The sequence below is a fragment of the Vanacampus margaritifer genome, chromosome 11 (assembly GCF_051991255.1).
Source record: "Vanacampus margaritifer isolate UIUO_Vmar chromosome 11, RoL_Vmar_1.0, whole genome shotgun sequence".
Taxonomy (NCBI): domain Eukaryota; kingdom Metazoa; phylum Chordata; class Actinopteri; order Syngnathiformes; family Syngnathidae; genus Vanacampus; species Vanacampus margaritifer.
In genome coordinates this window covers 324,809-341,328 of record NC_135442.1, presented here as the reverse complement: position 1 = coordinate 341,328, position 16,520 = coordinate 324,809, and the positions used below count along the sequence as shown (strand labels likewise).

Below are 16,520 nucleotides of genomic sequence, written 5' to 3'. Positions count from 1 at the left end.
ACATCAGAACTCGGCAGGACCACGAACCTCTAAGATCTCAGTTAAGGAATTTTTCCTTCTTAACTTCTGCAGAAGAAACTTTAAAAACGGCTACATTCAACCGAGATCCATGTTAGATGGGAGCAAATGAAGAACCCACAACGATAATTTGAACCTCCACAACCCACAACTTTGTGTGAAATCAGCACCACCTGCTGTCCAGACCTGAAAAACCTTTAGAAAGCCTCACAGTATGTAAACATTCCTGAGAACAAATCCCATCCTCAGGAATAGAGAGGAGACTACGTGGACATACGCATGAATTCAGAGGTTAGACTCGAATTTGTGTGAAAACTGTGAGCAAATCAAGGAACTCGAAAATAACATTTAGGAACTTTCACTTGAAAACTTCGTTAGTAGAAATCTTAAAAACAAACACATCCCATCATACGCATGCACATTCAAGTCCGACTGGAACAATATTCATCAACCCTCCCCAATAGGACCTAAAGCATGGGTGTCCAAGTTCGGTCCTGGAGGGCCGGTGTCCTGCAGGTGTCCTGCAGGTTTGGGAGGTTTCCCTGCTCCGACGCACCTGTTCCAATCAACAGGATGGTTATCAGGCTTATGCAGAGCTTGCTGATGAGCTTCAGCTGTTGGAGCAGGGAAACATCCAAAACCTGCAGTACTACCAGACCTCGAGGACTGAGTTTGGACACCACTGGCTTTTTACTTTCTACCTGGATTAAAGAACGCAGTCATCAATTTTTCTCCTACCAATCAGTATCGTCCCAGGTTGACGATACTAGCAGAAAGCCCCACAATGCGCATCTGAGTCCCCAAGAAGAGATCAAACGTCCTCCTTCACGCCAAACAATCATTCTCTCGTCGACAAGCACTCATAAAGCACAGTCGAAAACTTCTTACGCGCTTTAAAAACTGACGACATTCACAAGCAGTCCGGAGATTCGGGTCTTGCAAGTATCCAGGGGGGTTGGTGCAAGGATTACCTTCGATGTTGAGCTGGGCTGTGGTTCTGTCAGTGCCACAGTCGCATGTGAAGGCTCCCATGTCACTCTTGGCCGCCTTGCGGATGATGAGGATGCGCTGCCTGCCGTCGGATTTCATCAGAATGTTCTTGGAGGCAAAGATTTCGTTACCGTCTTTGAACCAGCGGACTTCGCCGCTGGCTTTGCTCAGCTCACAGGACAGCGCCACCTGGTCCTTTTCGATAGCTGTGTAGTTTTGGAGCTTGACCGTGAAGTAGAGGTCGCCCTCTGCAAGATGATGTCAGGTTCATGGTGTCAATGCATAAACACGCGTGATGACTGCAGGACAGTGTAAGCAGGCGCAAGTACGATATGAAGCCTCCGGACTGACATACTAACCCAGCACGGTAAGCATGGCTTCGGCCATCTTGTCCATGGCCTCCACCTTGATCATGGATGTGTCGTCAATAGAGACCTCCTTGAAGGCCAGTGTGTGGACTCGGCCGTCCTCTGACATGTGCACCACCTTGCTGGGGTGCAGGCGTGCACCGTTTTTGTACCAAACCACTGGGACCTTTTCGTGGGAGAGTTCCACACTGAACTCAGCCGTTTCGCGCTCCTTCACTGTCACATCCTTGATAGGTTTGAGAAACTCCAGGCGGATACCTGACAGACAGAGACAGTGTTGACACTCCAGTTGACCAATAAGTCTGAAGTAGGCCGCAGAAACCAACACCGAAGTTTGAGAGGATGAATCCTGCTCATTAGGATTAAAAAGGGTAAGACCACATGGACATCATACCAAGACATTTTGAGCAAGTGCAAAAGTTTTGGGGACTTTCTTGTTCGGTTTCCAGTGCACCATGCAAGCCTCGGAGACTTTACAAAGCTTGTTTTGTGCTTGGGTGAGTTTAGTGCGGAAGAACAAGCTACAGCTCTTGGAGCCATCTCTCTACTTGTGTCCAAGCATGCACCACAAGAACCTGCCTCACCGCTCTGAACCTGGTCTGCCGGCACGCAAGATGTGCACTCGCTTCATTTCACGACGAAAATATGTTACTTTGAAAGGCAAAATGCATCTCATGTGATTTGCCATCGCACTTCCACCTGCTTGGATGTCAGGTACCTTCGATAATCAGCTTCCCTGATGTCCTCTTGTCTTCGACCTCAAACAGGTACTTTGCTTCATCTTCGTATCTGGCAGATTTGACGACAAGAGCGTGTTTGTTTCCGTCTTGCAGCAGGTGATATTTGTCGTCGCTGGACAATGTCTGAGAGCCTTTGAACCAACGGAAGCTTTTGGGTTCTCTGGACACCTCCAGCTCAAACTTTGCATCGTCCTTTTCAAATACGCGCACGTCAGCCAGCGGCGTGATGAAAGAAACGGGAATCTCTGTTGATTGACACAGAAGCAATTAATGGCGGGATGGAGGCGTCGCGCACGGCTGAGGAGATGTCAACGCTCACCCTTCACTTTCAGATTGGCTGAGCACTTGGCGTCAGCGGCGCTAAAAGAGACCTCGCCGGTCTGAGACACCTTGCAGTTGTACAACACCAGAGTGTGCTTGGCACCATCCTCCACCATTTCCACATCCTGTAAATGCCAACACACGTTTCAACACCAAGATCGGGGTCACCGTTTCACACCTCACACACAAGCGGGTGAAAAAAACCTACGGGGGATGGACTTAGGACTTGGCCGTTGAGTTTCCACTGGCTGTGCACGTCGTCCTCGCTCAGCTCCACCTCGAAGCGAGCCGTCTCGCCCTCAAACAGCTCCACGCCGTACACCGGCCGCAGCACTTTGATGTGGCGGGCTGGCGTTGAAGAAAGGCCACAGCTTAGTGACAAACTCGCAAGACAGAAGCGTGAAGGGTGGCATGAAGATGGCGATGATGAAGAAGATGACGACGTGGGAAGAAGTGTAGATTAGAGCGTTTTGGACAAGCGGCGAAGCGTGACATTAGCGGGCATAGGCCCACTGGCAAGAGCAAGAGTTGCGTGGTAGCAGATTTGGTCACTGTTGAACATCCCTAACAAATTGTGGACTTTACCTTCGATATGGAGGGTTGCTGTCGTCTTGTCCGTCCCGCAGTCGCAAACGTACTGTCCCTTGTCTATGTCGGTGACTTTCCGGATGAGCAGCATTCTTCGCTTGCCCTCTGCCTTGATGGCAGCCACCTTAGAAGCCTTCACCTCTTCTTCATTGTGGTACCAAAGCACCTTAACATCCTTGTTTAGTTCACATTCTAGGACCACCTTGTCCTTCTCCACTGCTGTGTAGTCCTGCAGCTTGACCGTGAAGTACGCGTCTCCCTCTAGAAGCGTACAGTTGGACAATCATGACACAAAACTGACAAGACTGCAAGATTCTGGATGCCGTGCAGGCACAAAGATTGTAGACAAAGACGCTGGCATGTGCCCTGGACGGACAAAAAAAGCAAGAGTTACCTATGACGGTTAAGTTGGCCATGGAGGACACTCCTTTGGCCTCAGCCTTGATCTGGCAAGTATCGTCCAGAGTCACGTCCTTGATCTCCAGTACGTGCCGCTTTCCATCCACGTGTTTGAGCACCGTTCGGCTCGGATGGATTTTGACGTCATTCCTGTACCAGGTGACTGGAATATTTTCATGAGACAGCTCCAGCTCAAAGTGAACTGTGCTGCCCTCCTTCACTGTTTGGTCTTTGAGCGGCGAAATCAGTTTAAGCCTGATGCCTACAACCGCAGTGTCAAAGCAGTTAGAACACAGATCCTGACACAAGTGTCACGGCACAGCCAAAGGTATCTTTTACCACTTACCCTCCACTGTGAGTCTGGCTTTGGACTCTTTGCCCAAAACCTCAATCCTGTACTCATCCTCATCGTCAAACTCGCAGCAGTTGATGACGAGCATGTGCTTCTTGCCATCGTCGATGACGTCATATTTGGTGTCGGGCGTAATGATGTCGCTGCCCCGATACCACATGACCTTGGGGACATCTCTGGTGATGGCACATTCGAATTTAGCCTGTTTCTTTTCCGGCACGCTTATGTCCTTCAGCGGCACAACAAAGTCCATTGGGATTTCTGAAGAATGTCGGAAGGTGTAAGGCACATATCAAACCAAACTGACAACGGCAGCAAATGGCTGACACAAAGCTGCTGCTTGATCACCAAAGAGACATCACAGAATGCATTTCCAGACCAGACGGAACAACAAATAAAAACAAGTAAGCGACAAGAACAGTGATCTGCGCGATCCATCACTCGAGTCCTTTTATGCTTATTGCCCAAAGCTGGAAATGAAGTCCTAAAGTACACATGGACCGGAACTGATCTGATTCCTGATTTTAGGTCTCTATCTGTATAAAACGTGAAAAAGTCCCATCAGGTTGTTGGGGTTCCTCTCCGGGATGCCAAGAGTACATGCTTACCTTTCACGGTGAGCATTGCACTTGTGACAGCGTTCAGTGCCTGGTAGGACACCTCGCCCGACTGCTCCAGCTGACACTTTTTAAGCTTGAGTTGGCGTACGCCAGCCTCCATTTGGATGTCGCAGGTCTACGGGAGGAAGAGTGTTACCTATGCCAATAATCTATTCAGATCATGAAGTAGAAAAATCCAGTCTGTCATACCGGGGATCTCGTCAGAGGCTCTCCTTTGAGCTTCCATTGCCCTGGAATGTCATCCTCTGATATTTCCGTCTCAAAGGCAGCATCTTCCTTCTCGAACACCTCCACACTGGCCAGGGGCTTCAAGATCTCCGCCTCACGCTCTGAGATAGAAATGTTATCACATGAAGCAAAGAGCAAAACATGGCAGATAAAACAAATTAGACCCAGACCTCCTAGTGTCAGTTTGGCGGTGTAGACACGTCCCTCCACCTCCACGGAGTAGTTTGACACGTCGTCAGGCTGACAGTCCTTAATGGTCAGTGTCAGGTCCTTCCCATCCTTTTTGATCTCCACTTTGTCAGAGGGCGTCAACTCCGTGTCTCCTTTCAGCCACTTCCAGTTGGGCGTGTCCTTAAACAGCTGGCCCTTAAATGTGGCACTTGCCTTCGGTTTCACATGCTGGTCCCTCAGAGGCCTTACAAGCCAATCCTTGATGACCTCTGGTTTACCCAGACCAGACTGTCAGAATCCAGTTGATAACGAGCTTCTAGGATGAAGTAAAAATACTCACCGGTCACTTTCACATTTGTTGATGTCTTCAACTCATTCTGGTTGGCGACTTCGCATGAGTAGCAACCGGCGTCCTCCTCAATGGTGTTCTGGATGGTCACGGCGTGCGCCAGGCCGATGATATTGATCTGGAACTTATTTTCCTGTTTCTTCATGACCTCGCCATTCTTCTTCCAGACCACATCCCTCTCTTTATTCAGCTCGCAGGACAGGTAGAGTGGCTGACCCTTCACGGCCGACATCTCCGGCTCCAACTCCTTGGTCCATTTTACAGGGAGCTCTAAAAACAGGAAAGGAAAATTCAAGTGTCCTCACAGTCCTGTGTCTTGCCAAAGCTCAAAGACCTACTCAGACCAGGATGAACATAATGGAACAACCACACACCTTCAACAATGAGCTTGGCGGTGCAGTTTATTTCCTTGCCAGCGTTCTTGGCGACACAGGTGTACTCTCCAGTGTCCGACAGCTGCACGTCTTTGACCATCATCTTACGATCTTTGCCGTCAGAGGTGAACTTGTGCTTGGGGCTCTCGCGCAGGTTGCTGCCGTCCTTCATCCACGACGTGACAGCAGTGGACGGCGACACCTGGCACTCAAACACAGCCGAAGAACCGATGGACTCGGCCTCCTGCAGAACGATGTCCTCCAGCTTCTTGATGAATTTGAGCGGCACGGCTTTGAGCTTGAAACCTCCAAAAGGCTCCTCCGGGGGTGTGGGAGTGCCTCTTCCGACAGGTCTGAGGCCACGCCCCCTGCCTTCACCGGGTGACGGCGTCAGCTTGGCTGAAAGACAAATGTAAGGAACAGGACTTTGAGGATAGGCCATTTTTTCTGACGACATCCAGCCAAAGACTACTCACGTTTGAGACCTCTTCCTCTTCCTCTTCCTGCTTCATCTGCCGGCTGTCCCTCTATTCAGAAACACAAGTTATGAGCTTGTTGCACGCAACATAATCTTAGATGGTGTCAGTGGATGCTAATGAGCATGTAGAGAAATGAACGTGAATGGGTGTTGTGCTACGTTAGTCAAAGTGTGACACAGTGATGACATGAAGATGAAGACAAGACATAGGTGGACAGGAATGACATCACAACGTGACCAGTGAGGTTGAGGATCACCAAAAAGAGGTATGGTGTGTGAGCGTTGTGAAGATGGAGGCATGACCATGGCAATGAGTTGAGATTATTCCGTGCATGAAGGAAGGATGGCTCTATCCGAGGTCGTCCCGCCTCTGACGTCTCACCTCTCCTGGTCGCCCCCGGCACCTCCAGAGCGCCCTCCTCCCCTTCACCTTCCCAGTCTTCGTCTGGAACCAGTTCCCAGCCCCAGGCCTCTTCCTCCTCTGGCTCTGCCTCCTCGTCTACCTTAAAGTCCTCCTCAAACACCTCCTCCTCCGGCTGGGTGGCGACTTTTTTCATCTCGACCGCTCCCGGAGAAATTTCCTTGACTAGGGGAAGCTTTTCTTTTGGAGGCTTTGCCACGTCTAGATCTTCTGGCGAGGGCTTTTTGGGTACTTTTTTGAGAGTGGCCACTTCTGGGGAATCCTTAGGTGAAACTGTTTTAGGGGTCTTTTTGAGTTTATCGGCACTGGGAATCTTTTTGGCTTCTTTAGTCTTCTCAACTTTTGGTGATGGTGTCTTTTTCAGCTGAATTTTCTTGATCTGCTCTACAGGTGTCAAAGCCATCTCTTTTTGGTCCTTTGCCTTGGGTGTGACTCCCTTCTTCAGCTGCAGTGGTTTAGGCTCCTCTGGAACTTGATCTGTTTTCTTCAAAGGGGATGGCACTTGAGAGGGAACCTTCTTTGCTGGAACTGGCTCAGGTTGTCTTAGCTTCTCTGGCTTCTCCTCCTCTGCTTGAGGGGTCTCCGGTTTTTTTGGTGTAGCATCCTGCACTTTCACTTCTGGCTTGTCCTCAGGGGTAATGCGTTTCTGGCGCAGGTCTCCTGTTGGTTTCTTCTCTTCAACCTCCGATGGTTTCTTCTCTGGTTCAATAGTTTCAATTGAGGGTCGAGAGAAAGGCTTGAGCTTTACTTTCTCTGACTCTGGCTCCAGCTGTACTGTTGGGGTTTTCTTTACCTTTACGAGTGCTTTAGCTTTTTCCTCCTCAGGTTTTTTCATTGGTACTGGTTTTAGCATCGTTGCTGGGGGCTCTTTTACCTCTGCTGGTATTTTCTGAGGTATCTTTGGAGGTTCCTTGGCCTCAGTCTCTCTGAAGATCCTAGCTCCCTTATGGAAATCCACAGCGTCCCTATCTGGTGTCTCATCCTTAGCTTTCTCTGGCTCCTCTGTAGACTTAACTGGCTTCTCAAAGGGTTTTAGTTTGACGACTTCTGGTTGTTCTTCATCGGAAGGCAGTTTTTTAACTTTTTTCAAGGCCGCAGAAGGTGAGGCTGGTTCCTCCTCCTTTTGAGCTTTTTGAGTTTTCCATGAAATGCTTTCCTCTGGTTTATCATCTTTTGGAGTTCCTTTTTGACGGGTCCATTTTGGCTTAGAATCTTCTTTTCCTAACTCTTGTTTCAGCTTTGTAATTTCCTCTTTTTTCTCCGCCTCTGCTTTGTGTCTTGGTGTCCTCTCCTCTACAGACCTCCTGGTTGTAACCATCATCTCAGCCGTGTGTTCTTCATGCACCAGCTCGATAATGTCTACTTGCGTGGTCCTGGTTGGCTCACTAGCTTTCTGCTCCTTCTCAGCCTCTTTAGGTGAAACCGATGGAATCTTCTTGAGTTGTACCTTTTCCAGCTCTTGCTCCACTTCTTCCCTCGTGACCGGTGTGGTTTTCCTCAGGGTCGGAATCTCAAAGGTCCCTGTCTCTTCCATGGGAACTTTACCTTTTTTTAGCGGAGCTGGTTCTGAGGCAGCACAAGTCCACATTACCAAGTCAATACAAACAAACAACATATCAGACAGTGGACTCAAGACACAAAGACTGAGAAGAAATAAGTAAACATGTCATTATCAAAGTCCTGCCGTCAGCGTTGTTCCTACCTTTCTTGACTCCTGCCGGTGCTTCAACTGGTCCCTTGGTTTGATCTAAAATTGAAAAGGCTGTCATTAGATCATTTATTTGCACAAAAAATATTGACTGAGGACCTTACTGGCTTGGATAAAAGCATTCTGAACTTTGCAGACAACATCAACGAGCAAAGAATAAAACGAAGACCTTTTCCATCGGTCTAACAAACTACCTGTCAGAGGGGCCACTTTCACAGGTTTTTCTTCTTCCACAACCATCTTGGTTGGCTCTTCAGCCTTTACGACGCGCTTGACCACTTCAACGGTAACAATTTAAGAAAAAATAGAACAAGAAAAAAAGAGATGTTGCAGTAAAACGAGCGAACAAGGCGTTATGGTTGAGGAGTCATCGCAAGAGGTCTTGGATACCTGGCTTGGTCATTGTTTTTTTCAGCTGCTCACCCTCGTCGGACTTTTTGACTTCAACTGGTACGGGTACTTGGCACTCTTCAAGTACAAGGTAAATCCAATTTAACAAAAAGATTTGCATCTTCACCCGAGAATGATGTCAACAATTGTAGACACTTAGGAGTGACATTCAAAGATGTTGCTACCTTCTGAAGGAACAACAGGCTTGGCTGCCGGCTCCTTGACTGGTGGCCGGAACTCCTCTGAAGCTTGGAAATCAAACAAAGAGACAGTCAGAGCGTCCGTGCAGGCGACGCCAAGAACACCAGACAGAAATACAGATGGACAGACAGACACTGAAGAGGTTAATGTGCTTGGCTTGGAACACGGTGTGATGTGAGACGTGGTGGACTGGAGAATTAGAAGAGGCAACATTAAAATGCCTGGCTGGACAGGAGGATGCTTGTTTGTGCCCATAGGAAATGGGTGCCATGACATGGAATTCTTAAGTTGGACAATGACTTGTGCTCAAGGTCACAAAAATGCGTGATCGGTGGCACGCCACACGTTTCTCTTGATACCTCTGCAGACATTTTGAGACGAAAGTCTGTTTTCTTCACTGGCCTCAGCCTGCAGATGAGCGCTTTCCTCCCGGGCTGGTTTGGGTTCATCTGTTACTGATAGTTCTCGGACAGAGGCCATCAAACTAATATCACTTTTTGATGTTGCCTTGTCATGTGAATCAACTTTTCTTTGGTCTTTGGACTCAGCTTTTCCTCTTCTAGAGCAATCGCTGCTGGATTTATCTCCTTTCGCTGCGTCCTCATTTGAAAAAAGTTTCTGCTGGCCTAACAGGTCTATAGATGTGACTTCATATTTTGCATCAGGTTTAATTGCCTCAACAGAAGCTGCGAAGAGTTTTTCCTTGTCATTGGCTTCCATGCTATTCTCTGCAAGTTCCTCAATGCAATGTAGATCTGCTTGTTTTCTGGTACCTGTCGCTAGAAATACTTTGTTTTTCAGCTCCTCTTGTTCCACTTGATCTAACCTTTGGACCAGACTCTTAGGTGTGCTATGAGGACTATCTAACTGTGTTCCTCCTTCCATGATTATTTCTCTCTGAGTTTTAACGCCTAACAATGGACTTCTGGAAGACATTCTTTCCATTTGCTGCTTCAGTTCTGCTTGCATCAAGCTATGAGGAATATCTTTGACTGTATCAGTTTTTAAGGCATTCAGAGACCTTCTTTCCGGCTCCACTTGATCTAGCTTCGGTCCTGTGACTTTGGAAGCTGTGTTTTCCTGTGATGTGTAATTGGCAAGATGCTCAGGTGGGCTTTGACTTTGTTGACTATTTAACTGCGTTCCTCCTGCTTCTCTGATGACTTTACTCTGACTTACAACATCCACCACAGGGGTCTTGGAAGAGGTTCTTTCCATAGGCTGCTTCAGATCTGTTTGAGTCAAGCGATATGGAACTTGAGGTTGAGGAAGTATAAGGACTGTGTCAGTTTTCCCGGTGTCTGGAGATGCAAGTTTCACCCTTTGATGTCCTGGTGAATCCTTTGTGACATGAATGTCAGCCTCCTGTGGCATGTGAGGTTTCAGCTTAGACACATTTGCTTCTTCAGTCAAAGCACAGGAAGTTTCATAATCAAAAGCATCCTTGGTGATGTCTGAAACTTGCTCAGATTCTCGCGGTCTTTGGAAGGCTCGGGACTCAAGGATTTCTGTTTGATCTGTAGTTTCGACCTCTGGTCCTGCTGGTGTTAAAGGTTCCCAGTCAAACTTTTCTGTTTTTCTTTCTAAAATATGACCCTCAGCATGCACTTCTTCTACAGAAATGTGTTTAACTTTGCTTAAACTTTGTCTTTTCTCTTTCAGGGATTTTGATCTGAATTCGGCTGACATCTGGGACGTTTCTGCAGCTTCTTCCCTCATGGAGACCCTTACTGATTTGGAAGGATCTGCCTCTTCAAAAGTCTCAGCTTTCATGATCTGCATTTTCGGAGACACTGTGGACTGGACTTCAGTGGTCCTCATGCGTAAAGAACTTGTCGGAGCTTTTCTGGTTTTATCTTGAATGTTTTCCAGACATTGAACTACCTCCTCTGCATGGGAACTGTCTTTTTCATCTTTAGTGCGGTCTTTAACTGTTAAGCTCTTAGGTGAGGCATGCCCTTCTCCAGTTCTCACTAGCTCTCGCATAATTTCAAAACCCTCTGCTTGATTGTGAACGAGTTCTTGTTTTGGCTCAAGTTCCTTACCTGTTGCAGTAGAGCTTATAAATCTCCACAAAGCTTCTGATTTAACGCCTGCATCCTCAACAACCCCAGACAGTGGAGTCACCACCTCCATCACAGCTGCTTTTCTTTCCATTAGTTCTGGTTTCTCATCCAGTCGATTGAAGGCCTCTTTTTGGACTATGTGAGACTTGAGTCCCCTAACATTGTCCAAGCTCAAGTCGGCCTTGGATTTCTCTGACTTAGAGCTTCTCATCTCTGCAGAGGAAACTTGTTGGTTTGTTTGGCTTTCTTCAGCATTTATTAGGCCTGTTTGCTCTAATAACTGGACATCTTGCTCTGGTGAAACTGGACAAACGTCCTTTCTTATAGGTGAGAAAAAGCTCTTAATTGCCTTTTCTCCCTGTTTTCTTTTATTTTCTTCACACTGATCTTCCTGTGTACTTTGGTTAAGTATAGAGGCCACCTCTTGAGGCACCTCAAGTCCAGCATACTCCTCTGGAATTCTCGCAAGAACAGGTTCAGGGTCTGCGACTTCTCCTGCAGATGACGTCCTGAGAGCGGCACCAACCACCTCCCATTCTGTCTGAAATTCTTCAATCAGAGGGTCAACAACTTCTTCTGTTAGTTTGTCAGACGTTTGTGTCTTCTCTACATCAAGCATCAGTTCTTCACCTGGACCCAGCACCGGAGGAGCTTGGTCAGTGGCGATTACATCACTTGTAATTGACACTCCATGTTCTACCTTGGAAGCGGTCGAGCTGGTCTCCCTGGGTTCTTCTCCATGTTCAGCTTGTTTCAGAACTTTCTGAGGTTGAAGGTCTGCAACTTTTACAGATTCCTCTGCACTCCCTATCAATAAAAGCTGTCCCTCGTCACCACATGATTCCTTAATCTCCTTTTCAGGACGTAGGGAATATGTTTTGTGTTGCTGAGGTTCTACATCTCCTTGCACATCATTGATTGTCAGTTTCACATCTTGTTCAGCCGGTAGATGTTTATCTGATGACTGCCTCGTGCCTGACTTGGTTGCTTTAACTTCAGGTTTGTCTCGTCCCATTGTATCTGCATCACTGGTTGCCCATGAAGGTTTCATCTTAAATCTGACTCCTGAACCTTGGTCTAATTCTGACCTTTCCTGAAGGCCCGGGGTCTCTGAACCATCAGTAACAGATGTCCAGAGCCTGGGATTAGCGATTGCATTAGCTTCTTTGCTCTTGTCCATGTGCTCTTCTTCCTGGATGTCCGGGGCTTCCTCAGACAGGAAGTTGCTCCGCAGTGCCTCCCTTTGCATTCTTTCATCAGACGCTTGAGGTGGAGGCAAAGGATTGTGGGAATAGTGAAACGAAAGCACCATTACGCGGCGCCAAGAGATTAAGACCAGACAACACAGACATCTTGGTTAGATTGCACAGAAAAGACAACAAGTCATTGGTGAGCCCGAAGGCAGAAGTGCTGCTGCTCTACCTCTCTCGACTTCTTTCTCCAGCATCTCTACAACGGCGGGAGACTTGTCAGCTTCTTTAAAAAACAAGGGTTAAATGCAAGATGTTAAAATTCTGACCAAAATTTATTGTGACAAAAGAGAATGAGGGGGTCAAAAAAAGAGTCATGTGGATGAGAATACCCCTGGGTGTACCTCTGGCAGCAGCTTTGCATTCTTGCTCTGGACTTTTTCTTAATGTTCGAATCCGATGATTAGAATCTTTATTTGGGGTTTTGAGTTGAGAAACTTGTTGGATTTGCTGAGGTGGGATATCTGACACCGAGACATCTGCTTCTGCTTTACTTTTTTCTTCCGTCAGTTGAGTCTTCTCTTGTTTTTTCTCAGCTACCTGGTGACTCACTGCTGAACGCTGATCTTTAGCTACACCTTTGCCTGATTCCACCCTCTGGTCTTCCAGACTCCGGCTTACTTTGTCTTGTGCCGAAGATGCAGTGATTTTAATGTATTCTCTGTCGGGCGCCTCGACTTCTACTTCCTGTTCCGCCATCGAGACTTTGACGCTAGTTTCCTTGTTTTCTTTCCGGATCACAGCCTTGCTGTCTTTCTTGACTACCACTACCGTCTCATCTTTTCTTTCACCTCTAACTTCTTTGGCAGCGTCCTGCTCTTTCTTAAGCTCTTCTGGTTTCTCGGTGATCATAGCAATCTCCTTCCTGTCAGTCACAGATGGCTCAGACCTTTGCATCCTGGTCTCAGTCAAATCAACACTCAAATGTCCTGCAGGGCACAAGGCCTGCTCATACAAAACTTGGGCTTGATCTTCTGTCTCGGCCTCATAAGAGCAAGCTTCTTCAGTGAAAGACACCATCTCTGTCACGTGATGCACTTCCTGTCGCTGCTCAAGCCTGATTAGCCTCGCTGAGGCACCAAGAGTGGGCGTCATATGGCGGCGCCAAGAAGCGACGACAAAACACAAAGACAATCAAGCGTGAGACAACAATCACATAAACAACAAAGGGCGTCAGATGCTTCAAGAGGTGTTTTGAAGCTGTCCGTCTGCTGATACCTTTTTCTGGAGGAGAGACTTTCTTCTCTGGTTCAACCTCCAAAGGTGGCCTCTTGACAACCGTCTGAGTTTCTAAACCTTCAAGTTTATCATCCAAGATATTGGCAGCAAGAAAAAAAGACGAGACAGGCAATTAGACAAACAACCGGGCACAAACGAGAGGTGAGTCCGCAAGAGTTCTCCAGCTGCTCAGAGAGCCTAAAGTGCAACATTTTCTACCAGACAGCAGCTTTTCAACATTTGCATGCACGAAGAAGCAGAAAGAACAGGAAGAAGAAAAAGAAGGACACAAAGAGGAAGAGGTGGAAGAAAAGAAGTTTTAATCTTCCCTGTACCTGTGGCAGACTCTTCTGCTACTTCCTTTTGGACACGGACAACCCCAGAGAATATTTCATATATTGGCTCCTCTGGAACCTTCTCAGTTGTCAGGGGAACCCTGGCGTCTTTAGACGCTTTCTGGGAAGCCTGAACGGGCTTTTTCCCAAGAACTCTGTCTTCTAGTGGCTTTGTTGGAGGTTTTTCAGAGTCCCTTTCAACCAGGACTTCTTCCACCTTTGTCTGGGCTGGTAGAACTTTCTCTGCCATCTGAGGAAGTTCCTCTGGTATTTTCTCATGTTTTTTATCAGGAAAACCCTCTGGTACTTTCTGAGATTTACCAGGTAGCTTCTTTGGTACCCTTTGAGGTTTATCAGGAAGTTTCTCTGGCACTTTATCAAGTTTCCTTGGTACTTTCTGAGTTTTATCAGGAAGTGTCTGGGGTACTTTGTCAGGTTTAACTGGTAATTTCTGGGGTATATCAGGATGTTTCTTTGGTACCTTCTCTGATACATTTTCAGCTTTATCATGAAGTTTCTCTGGTACTTTTTCGTGCATTCTATTTGTAAGCTTCTCTGGTATTGCATCAGATATATCGGGACGATTCTCTGATACGTTGCCGTGTGGTTGATCAGGGAGCTTCTCGCGTACTTTCTCATGGGGCGTATCACGAAGCTCCTCTGGTACTGGACCAGGTTTGTCTGAAAGCTTCTCTGGTATTTTATCAGGTTTATCACAAGGTTTCGCTATTACTCTCTGATCGAGTTTCTCTGGTACTGTTTCAGGTTTTTCATATAGCCTCTCCAGGACTTTTTCAGCTTTCTCTGGTATTTTCTCATGTAGTGTGTCATGAAGTATCGCTGGTACTTTCTCATGTGCTTCATCAGGAATTCTCTGTGGCACTTCATACGGTTTATCAGTGAGCTTGTCTGGTACTTTCTCAGTTGTGTCTAGGAATTTTTCACATATTTTTTTAGGAAGCTTCTCATCTATTTTCTCACGTGGTTTATCGGGAAGTTTCTGTGGCACTCTATCAGGAAGCTTCTCTAGTAGTCTCTCGTGTGTTTTATCATGGAGTTTCTCTGGGACTTTTGCAGGTTTTTCATGGAGCCTCTCAAGGGCTTTTTCAGGGTTCTCTGGTAGTTTCTCAGGTGGTTTGTCATGAAGCTTTTCTGTTCCTTTCTCCGTTTCATCAGGAATTTTCAGTGACGCCTTAAGTGGCTTATCAGTGAGCTTGTCTGGTACTTTCTCAGGTGTGTCTGGTAATTTCTCACATACCTTTTTAGGAAGCTTTTCTGCTATTTTCTCATGTAGTTTTTCAGGAAGCTTGTCTGGTACTTTATTGGGTATATCAAGAAGCTTCTCTGGTACATTATCAGCTTTCTCAGGTACTTTATCATGAGTTTTTTTAGAAGGCTTCTCAGATATGGTCTCACGCTTATCGTGGACTTTCTCTTGTACTTTGTCATCTGGTTTGTCGGGAAGTTTTGCTGGTACTTTTTCAGGTTTATTATGATGATTTCCTAGTACATCCTCAGCTTTATCATGAAGCCTCTCTGGTACATTATCAGGTATACCAGCATGCTTCTTTGGTAGCTCTTCGGGTACTTTCACTGGTACTTCATCAGGCTTACCAAGAAGCTTCTCTGATACCTTTTCTGGTACTTTATCAGGTATGCGTGGAAATGTCACTGGCACTTTATCAGCTTTATCATGAAGCCTCTCTGGTACTTTAACAGGTATACCAGGAAGCTTCTCTGGTACTTCATCAGGTTTACCATGAAGCTCGTCCGGTACTTTGACTGGTACTTCATCAGGCTTACCAAGAAGCTTCTCTGATACCTTCTCTGGTACTTTATCAGGCATACGTGGAAATTTCACTGGCACTTCATCAGGTTTATCATGAAGCTCTTCTGGTACTTTCGTTGGTTCTTTATCAGGTTTATCATGAAGCCTCCCTGATACTTTCTCTGGTACAGCAGGACACTTTTCTAGTACTTTAGCAGGTTTATCATGAAAACTCACTGATACTTTCTCTGGTATGTCATCAGGTTTATCGTGAAGTCTCTCTGATTCTTTCACTGGTGCTTCTTTGGGCTTACCAAGAAGCTTCTCTGACACTTTTTGAGGTACTTTATCAGGTTTATCATGAAGCGTCTCTGATTCTGTCTCTGGTACTTTATCAGGTATTCCAGGAGGCTTTCCTGGTACTTTGTGTAGTTTATCATGAAACATCTCTGGCACTTTCTCTGGTACGTCATCACGCTTACCAGGAAGCATCTTTGCCATTTTTTCTGGTACTTTCTCAGGTTTATCTTGAGTTATCTCTGGTACTTTCTCCTGAGTTGTATCCCGGAGTGAGTCGGGTGTAAGACTCTGTGACATGACAACCTCGCAGGGCATCTTCTGAGGTTGTTTTGGAGGTATGCACTGGTCTTGGAGTACAAGATCAGCTTTCCAAGCTTGAAGAGGTTTTGAGACAACAACATGCAGATCACATGAAGAGCAGAACAAGGTGCTAGCGCACACAAAGATTACACTGCATTGTTACACAACTATAACGGAAGCCTTTGAGCACAGATGGTATAGAGGACAGCAACCTTTGCCCCCTGCAGGCGACAGAGATGAGTACAAACATCAATGTACCTCTTTGTGGTTCTGCTGGCTCTTGTTTCGGCGGAAGCAGAACGGGCTCAGCTTTCTCTGCTGGTTTTGGTTCATCTACTATCTTCTCTGCCACATGAGCTTGGAAGAATATCAAATGAATTAGGATCAAAAAATGACCAAGACCAGATAATGCGTGAAGAACCGCACAATACAAAGACCCAAGTGAAGAACCACACTTCAAAAACTATGTATTAAATAGCATTGGTAAAGCGCCACATGGGTAGAGCTGTATAGGAGGAAACCACATATGAAGAACAATGCACGAGGAAGCATTCATGAAGAGCCAAA

General features: G+C 46.6%; 1 protein-coding gene across 2 annotated transcripts in view; it reads right to left on the bottom strand.

Moving 5' to 3' along the window:
• Nucleotides 1-16,520, bottom strand: part of ttn.2 (titin, tandem duplicate 2) — a 206,585-nt gene that overhangs the window by 110,249 nt on the left and 79,816 nt on the right. Inside the window, exons 93-113 of one of the 2 annotated variants that reach the window (XM_077579402.1) lie at nt 16,212-16,310; nt 13,251-13,328; nt 8,701-8,763; nt 8,516-8,593; nt 8,320-8,403; nt 8,120-8,164; nt 6,379-7,983; nt 5,995-6,045; nt 5,519-5,917; nt 5,136-5,414; nt 4,795-5,064; nt 4,586-4,725; nt 4,385-4,511; nt 3,771-4,037; nt 3,420-3,686; nt 3,023-3,286; nt 2,646-2,785; nt 2,436-2,562; nt 2,095-2,361; nt 1,368-1,634; nt 990-1,256 (exon numbers count right to left, since the gene is read on the bottom strand). In XM_077579402.1, coding sequence (XP_077435528.1) covers nt 990-1,256; nt 1,368-1,634; nt 2,095-2,361; nt 2,436-2,562; nt 2,646-2,785; nt 3,023-3,286; nt 3,420-3,686; nt 3,771-4,037; nt 4,385-4,511; nt 4,586-4,725; nt 4,795-5,064; nt 5,136-5,414; nt 5,519-5,917; nt 5,995-6,045; nt 6,379-7,983; nt 8,120-8,164; nt 8,320-8,403; nt 8,516-8,593; nt 8,701-8,763; nt 13,251-13,328; nt 16,212-16,310 — 5,184 coding nt within the window. The remainder of the gene's footprint in view (nt 1-989; nt 1,257-1,367; nt 1,635-2,094; nt 2,362-2,435; nt 2,563-2,645; nt 2,786-3,022; nt 3,287-3,419; nt 3,687-3,770; nt 4,038-4,384; nt 4,512-4,585; nt 4,726-4,794; nt 5,065-5,135; nt 5,415-5,518; nt 5,918-5,994; nt 6,046-6,378; nt 7,984-8,119; nt 8,165-8,319; nt 8,404-8,515; nt 8,594-8,700; nt 8,764-13,250; nt 13,329-16,211; nt 16,311-16,520) is intronic. The other variant, XM_077579403.1, reaches the window with a different exon arrangement.